At 34.0% G+C, this 8,298-nt stretch overlaps 1 protein-coding gene across 1 annotated transcript in view; it reads left to right on the top strand.

The window, feature by feature from the left end:
- LOC105553917 (glutamate receptor ionotropic, delta-2-like) overlaps positions 1–8,298 on the top strand; it is a gene marked incomplete at its 3' end in the record, with an annotated part of 1,194,618 nt that overhangs the window by 842,118 nt on the left and 344,202 nt on the right. Inside the window, exon 3 of the mRNA XM_012000105.1 lies at positions 3,607–3,891. Coding sequence (XP_011855495.1) covers positions 3,607–3,891 — 285 coding nt within the window. The remainder of the gene's footprint in view (positions 1–3,606; positions 3,892–8,298) is intronic.

An 8,298-nucleotide genomic window follows, 5' to 3' on the forward strand; every position in this document is an offset into this window, starting at 1 on the left:
TACATGAATATATCTTAGCATAAATGTATACATTTATAGAGCAGAATTAAATTCCATAACTGCAGAGTGACCACAAATGGTAAAAGTGTTGCAATTGCTATTAAAAATAATAAAAATAATAGTTGTGCTTTTGGCAATTAGTGCAGGCTCCAAACATCTTTGATAGTGATAGAATCTCAAACAACTGGAGTCACAAAACCAGCAAACTTTTCAATATGGTCTGTATGTATAGATGTTTGTGTATACGTGAATATATAGTATAAATAAATCACAAGGCTCGAAATAATAATAAATATGCCATTGGAATGTCCTAGGTTTAGATTATTTTAATTTAAAATAGTGGATAAACACACACACGTTCTGATCTTCCAAATTCAGTTGTCATCCTATATCAAATGAACTGGCTATGCATTCTATGAAACTACAACTCATAATAATGAAGTATTTGAATTGTCAAGACATGAAATTCTTGCAAAAGGTAGTCTGCTTTATTAAGCGTGGCTTGTGTTCTTATTGCAGCCTTTTATTCCCTGAAATCTCCCTTCAGCTGCCATGAGTTATCGTCTATTTTTTATACTAACCTTCATCTAGGGCCATATAGATCCAGAGCAAATCAATTTCTATCTTCCATGCTTCAACCAACGTTTTGTTTTGATAAAATGGGGCAAAACAGGCATCAAATACAGCCTTGAAGGGGAAATGGCAGGTTGCTGTGGAGGCCTGTTCTTATATGTGCACAACTGCGGTTTTGTTTTGAGTCATCCAGTCCCATTTCATTGTAGCTGTGTGAGGTCTTCCTTTCCTCTTCAGTGGGACTACCTCCTTTTGACAAACTTCACAACAAAACAATCTCAAATTGAGCTTTCCCCTATTTAGAGCTTTATCTTTACTTTGCTATGCAAAATTTTGAGGATACAAATACCAGACTCTCCATTGTTTGCTTGTTGTGGTGAAAAAGATGATGGGTTAGAGAGCTAGGTCATCTGTTTTGTTTTTTCAGTGGGGGCGTATGTGATTTCTTGACAATAAAGGGTTGGGCCCTAACAGAGGCATGCACATTTATAACTTGCAGGCCACCCCTCTCCCAGTCTCTTTCTATGAGAAACCTGACAAAATGATTTTGGTAATTTTTCTTATTGAGTCTCAAACTCTCAAAATAGCGTTCCAGGATGCCAGTTTACCAACAAGTCATCAAAAGCACAGCAAGTAAAGCCAATTTCCCATCCTTGGACTGCATGATCACTAAATTATCTTTTAGGCCTGACATTATATGTTTTCTGGCTGCAATTTTTGATTATTCCGATTTTGATTTTATAGGAAATTTTCAGTTATTCTTGCTAATATGAACAGCACAATAGGTAATACCAAATAGTAATCCAAAAACAAACTTGTTTATACAAAACAACCGGTTTTAGTATCTGCTTAGTTTGTGTTCTTACTAATGGGGATTAATAGGAAGTAACAGTGGATTGGAAGAAACAAGATTTTATGCTAAAGCAAATTTATCTACTAAGCAAGATTCATCTATGACTTTTGATTTTGGTATATATCTTTCTAAATCTGAAGATTAAAACAGACAATTTTCCTGCCATGTTATATGTGACAGAATATAATACTGAAAGTAAATTTTTCCCCAAATTTCAATGTTTACAACTGTATAAGTTTTGTGGTAGAAGTATGTAAAATATTATATTTACTTAATTACCTGTAATGAGTGTAAAGATTGTCTCCAACTGTGTACCCCTTAAGGCACTTTTCTTAATTTGATTTTAAATGCTACAAACCAAAATCTCTTCTAAAAAGTGACTTTCTATTTGCTTATATGAATCATTAATGGTCATATATACCAAAGTATTGAAATAAAAATTTGACTACTCTTTTTGCATTAATCATTGAAATTCTAAGCATAAACTTACATTATTTTCTATGAAAATTGAATTCGTGAACAAGACTAGAACATGTAATTTTTGCTGAAATTAGACCTCATAATGTTATGGTCTAAGAAGCATCCATCTGGGCCAGATGTGTTGGCTCACATCTGTAATCTCAGCACTTAGGGAGTCCGAGGCAGGCAGATCACAAGGTCAGGAGTTCGAGACCAGCCTGACCCACATGGTGAAACCCTGTCTCTACTAAAAACACACAAGAAAATCAGCAGGGCGTGGTGGCACAGGCCTGTAATCCCAGCTATTCAGGAGGCTGAGGCAGGAGAATCACTTGAACCCAGGAGGCGGTGGTTGCAGTGAGCCAAGATCGTGCCACTGCACTCCAGTCTGGGCAACAGAGGGAGACTCCATCTCAGAAAAAAAAAGAAAAAAAAAAAATCAATCCTTGATGCTTTCACATTTATTGGAAACCAATATAATCTCTTTAATGACGCAATGCTTGACAGATATGTCTCTAATAATTGTTCATTTATTTTGCATGTATTGGTTGGCTTAGCATTAATAATAATAAATTTATTTAGTGATGATATGCTTATCATTAGTACTGCACTTTTAAGCTTGCACTTTAAATCAGCCTTCATTAACTGGCCAGTTCATTATATACAAGAACTTAATATATTAAGTTTTCCTTTAAGTTTTTAAAGAACTATGTAAAACAATCTATAATAAATTTTGAATCTTAAGAATGTTATACCTAGAATGCCTAAAATCTAAGTAAGGCTGAACCAGTTACAAGAAATGAGCTTCTAAAATGAAAACTTTTTTTCATTGACTCCTTCTGCACTTATTTTTGAATTTATTTTTATTTTTTATCTTCAAAGATTGTCATTATGAAATATTACCTCTTAACTCTTTTTTCTGTGTATGCAATTTCTTTACAATTACTTCTAATTTATATTTGATGTAGTTTTAAGTACATTTTTGAGGTATGCACATAGAATAAAGTGAAATAATAGATCGTTATCATATAGTAGGAATTATAAATTGTTGATCTGGGAACCAGAATGAGACACTGGCTACCATGTAGTATTTGAATTGATTTGATTTGACAATAAGCTTTCTTACTGTCAAGGAAAATAACAAAAACATTTTTGTTTCTCCAATTTATGGAAAGGGGAAATGTCATCAAGTTTTTAGATACCAGAATCATTCTGTTTTCTGTGACCAGAAATGCTTTCCTCCAAACCTTCATCTTTCTGTTTATTCAACAGTTTACATATTATCTACTTTTTGAAACCTTGTATTATGCATTCAGTGGGGAATTATCTTTTCTCTGAATTATAAATTGATAATTATAAAAGTTTATCTACCACAAATTGAATATCTATCATGTGAGAGGCAAATAACAGACACTGTGTTTTCTCTAATCCTTGCAATAATCCTGCAATATTCATGCTGTTTTACCCTCGTTACAGATGATGAAACTGAGCCAAGAGAAGCCAAATGATTTGCACAAGGTCACATAACTAATAAGAGCAGAAATCTTGGAATACCAATAGCGCTTTGTAATTTGAGGATCTCCTCACATAGAATGTTCCTTTCTAAAACATTTGCGTAGCTATATAAAAAAATCTGTAAGCTTTATCCATCCACTGCTTCTTAAAAAGGGAAAATATGTGAAACCCATTGACATTTTGAATATTACTGTGCTTTCTTGCAGCCTGTGAACTTATGAATCAAGGCATCTTGGCCCTGGTCAGCTCCATTGGCTGCACGTCAGCAGGATCCCTCCAGTCTTTGGCAGACGCCATGCATATCCCCCACCTCTTCATTCAGCGCTCAACAGCTGGGACCCCAAGGAGTGGCTGTGGACTCACCCGGAGCAACAGGAATGATGACTACACTCTCTCAGTTCGCCCACCTGTCTACCTGAATGACGTTATCCTAAGAGTGGTCACAGAGTATGCCTGGCAGAAATTCATTATATTCTATGACAGTGAATATGGTAAGTGTTTATAATTTGTGTGGGTTTTGTAAGCTGATATTTGCATGAGAAGCAATTTCATTAAATCTTAAACATTTCAAGGATCTTACTCATTGTTATTTGTGGTTTTCTTGTCTTGTCATATTCTTCTTATAAACCTAGCAGCAACTGAAAATTGTGTTAAGGTATTTAAGTCCAACAGTTTGGTATAAAGTCAACTTTAATTGTAAATACCTATACCTACTTAATGCTGAGTTTACAAATGTTTCTAGAGAGAATCTGACTCCAACACATCTTGATTTTTCAAATAATGGTAATTTAGTCATAAAAACAACACAATCTTTCTTCTCTTTCAAAAAAATATTTATACCTCCCTATAATGCAGAAGATCATATTGGATAACCCTAGAACACTGAAAATTTACCCCTTTCTATTAATTGGTTAAATGAAATCTGACAGATCTTGCTTACACCCTTGTGTAGACTTTAATACCTACTCAGTACTTAACTCCTTGGAGTCACTAAAATTATGTCACCATACACTCCATATTATATGTTGTCTGCAGTAGGAAATCTCACAAAAATACTAAGTAGTATAAAAACAATTTCTTTAATCTTCCAAGGTAAAACACAAAGTATTGTCCCTAAATTTACCATCATTTGAGAATAAAATGCTTTGTCTCAGTATACTTACTGGTGCTTCATTAAAAACTAAACAAATAACATTTTTGTTCACATTTATTTTTTCTGAATTTATCTACCTTTTTTCTAACTGTCTGATCCCAGATATCTTAACCTATAGATTCCCTCTTACTTGTGGCAAAAATAAAATACAGATGAGTATGACCAAATGAGGGGAAATGAACAGATCTTGATAAAGAATGCATATTTTGAAACATGTGTTTTCTTAGAGGTTACATCTTGAGAAGGAGTCTTGGAAAAATTTTATGTTCAATCGGGATGGGTTCAGTTTTTACAATTTTCTGAAAAGAAAGTCAGAGAGGATTTCACTCTCTGTAGCGTAACTTATTTTTCTTTGCAAATAAGTAAATAAACATCTTTAAAATGCCTTCTTGTCCAAAGCTACCCAGCAATGTGAACAATATTGGAGAACAGTTATACAAGAGTCGGCCAGAAAGTGCCATCAATAGAATTGAGAACAAACAAGTTGGCAGAAATCTAGGAAGCAACAAATAAGAAAGAGCTCCTGTGGACTCTCAGGGAGGGAGAGCAAATGGCAGTTACATTGAGCCCTGAATATTCAAGGGTTGCATGGGGTTTTGGCAGCCAGAGTCCCATTAAACTTGGTGGGTAGGCTTCAGCCAAAGTCTGTGGCACTCTCTGGAAACAACTCCTTTGTCTCCAAGACGGAAATCCTCATTTTTGTTGCTTAATTCACATTATTAAGGGGTCACAGAACAAAGTCTAAGAGACCGAAATGAATAAAATAAACAAAAATGATATTAAAAATAATTGGCTCATCAGTTAAAGTAAGGATTGAACTCAACACAAGCCCGAAATTCACTAATAGGATTATTTAGAGAACATAGTAAACTCTTTGGAATCAACGTGCTGAATAAGACTTTGTTGATTTTCTTACAGTCAGATTATTTGTGGCCTTTGTAACTTAAATGGTATTCTTATAGTCTCTGATCAAACATATATTGAAATAATAAATTTAAAACCAGGGACTCTTTACTTAAGGGGGGAAAACAATTTTCAGTTAGTACTATGAAAGTGACTTTTTAATTTTTTTTTTTGATGGGAGTTTCCCTCTGCCACCCAGGCTGGAGTGCAGTGGCGCGATTTCGGCTCACTGCAACCTCCGCCTCCCAGGTTCAAGAGATTCTTCTGCCTCAGCCTCCTAAGTAGCTGGGACTACAGGCACATGCCACCACACCCAGCTATTTTTTTTTTTTTTTTTCGTATTTTTAGTAGAGACAGGGTTTCACTGTGTTAGCCAGGATGGTCTCGATTTCCTGACATCGTGATCCACCGACCTCGGCCTCCCAAAGTGCTGGGATTTGGAACAGAAAAGGGATTTTTGATTAAGGCATTTTATCAACATTCAAACAAGGATATTACTCATTCATTATAAATGACCATGAAGAAAGAAAATTCCTTGTTAGCTTGCTTCCAAGTCCTACATAGATTATAGTCAGGTAATTTGTATAAAAGAAGACATTTTTATTATGGGTGAGATAACTATATTTTGAAAATATATACTAAATAAATACATATCACAGAATCTTTTATACATATTTGAAATTTCTTATTCTTTTCTCCTAAGTTTTTATTTGAGTAAGTAAGATGGAATAATCATGTAATATATGACTAGGTCATCTGTTAGATCTGAGATTTGCTTTAGGAATTTTCTTTTATTCTTGGGATAAACTTGCTTTTTCACTTATTTAGCTTAATAATTTATGAAAAATATTTCTGCTTCTATCATTATTTCAGTAATACCCTTGTTTAATGAAATAAAAATTCCCTTTAATACTTACAATTAATCTTGCAAGTAAAGCATTGGAATAGAGTCCAAAATAAACATCAAGCTATCCAAATACCTTGTACTTTGAAGAGGGCTGCTTGTATTTACATATCCATTCATCAATGTCATCATTTTAAGTTCAAACATCGGAATTGTATGTCACTTTTATGTTGGTTATCAAGAATTGCTTTCATTAAGAAATAGATTAACTATCATCTATGGATGGAATTAGGCAGCTTTATGGGGCCAAATGTTATTGAAAATGTATTTTGTTTAGAAAAAGTACATACTTTTTAAAAAGATTTAGACTTCTATATCAAGTTACTTAGATAAACCTCCTTCTCAAAAGCAGTTAATTATAATTAAGGGCAAAATACAAATGTCTACTTTAAATTTCTTAACAAAGAAAATTGATATCTTTGATTCTAAGTCAATGGATGAAAAGATGAAAAAAAATGTGGAAACTTTATTTGAATGGATTGATTCAGGACACATTTTTTAAAGGCTTGAAAATAGGTTAGGAAGCATTCAGCTTTTAAAAATATGTCCTTAGGGAAATATCCATTGCTCACTTGCCCAGTGCAATGCAACCTATGAGATAAAAAGTATTCAAAACGTAGTCTTAGTCTTTAAGAAGCTTACAATTAACAAAAGGTGTGTCTTTCTTAATAGAGAAAATACTGGGTTAAGTGTTATGAATGATGTAAACTCAGGGCTACTGGTGTGTAAAGAAGTGTTTAATTTTGGCACCAGTGATTAAAGACTTTATGGAATGACTTCAATCTTGATTATGGAAGCTGATAGTATTTTAAGAGGCAAAAATATGTGAGAAACAGCCCCCCCCCCCACCAATAGAAAGTGTGATCAAATATTGTAGCAATTACCATATTAAAAATAATATCTCTGAGCACTTTAATTTGTCAAACACTAGAAGAAGATATCATATCATTGGATCTTCTCGGTAGCCCTATGAAGTAAGGACACTACTGTCACAATTTTACAAATGGGGAGACGGGAACAACTGATAGGTAACTTGTTCACAAAAAAACATAACTAGGAAGTATCAGATCTGAGACTTAAAGTCTGACAGAGCCTATAACCTTAATCATTTATCAGTATAAAGGAGTTGCAATAAGCTATCACCCAAGAATATAATAAGGGCTAATCTAATAGAGAATATTTACTATATCCAGCCTCTCTTCTAAGTGCTTTATATGTATCATCTCATTTAATCCTCATACTAGCCCTCTGTAGTAGTTATTATTATTATTATTATTTCCAAATGAAAAAGCTGAGGTAGTGGGAGGTCAGGTAACTTCCAGTAAGTGGAGAAACCCCAATTCAAATATGAAAGATCTCTTCCTGTCCTTGCTTTCAACCATGACAGTATTTTAACATTATAGATATAAAAATAACCTATGTCTGTTGGAATAATTTCCAACAGATTGTGAAATAAAAAGTAAATGTATAAATTACATAGAATCATTTTCAGTAGAGAGACTTCAAGCCCTCAGAATTCCAACATACTAACACCAAGGGAAAATACTATATGTCAATTAGGAAGGTTTACTTGTTATTGAAAGCATGGAAATGAGAAAGTCATTGGGACAAAATAAGCTGACCTCTCTGTAGCAGAAATAGCTGCCTTCTCCTTGTGGGCAAAAGTAGAAATGTTGCAACCTCAAATAAATCCTTTCGTTGTCGGATTAATGCTTCTGGCGCAGTAAAGGTTTATGCAGAAATTCGAGAAAGCCACCTGGCTGTTTAAGGTAAACTCTGATGGCTCACAAGCTTCGTTTACCAGCCTGGCTCAATAACTATTCTTTTTTCTTTGCAAATAGAATACCAAATTTGAGAGTGCAACATTCCCGGCTGAAAAACTATAGTCCTGGGATATCTTACAGCTAACTTTTGTGATGTAATGCTGTCAGAAATTGT

Source organism: Mandrillus leucophaeus, unplaced genomic scaffold (genome assembly GCF_000951045.1).
Source record: "Mandrillus leucophaeus isolate KB7577 unplaced genomic scaffold, Mleu.le_1.0 Scaffold617, whole genome shotgun sequence".
NCBI classification, from domain to species: Eukaryota; Metazoa; Chordata; class Mammalia; order Primates; family Cercopithecidae; genus Mandrillus; species Mandrillus leucophaeus.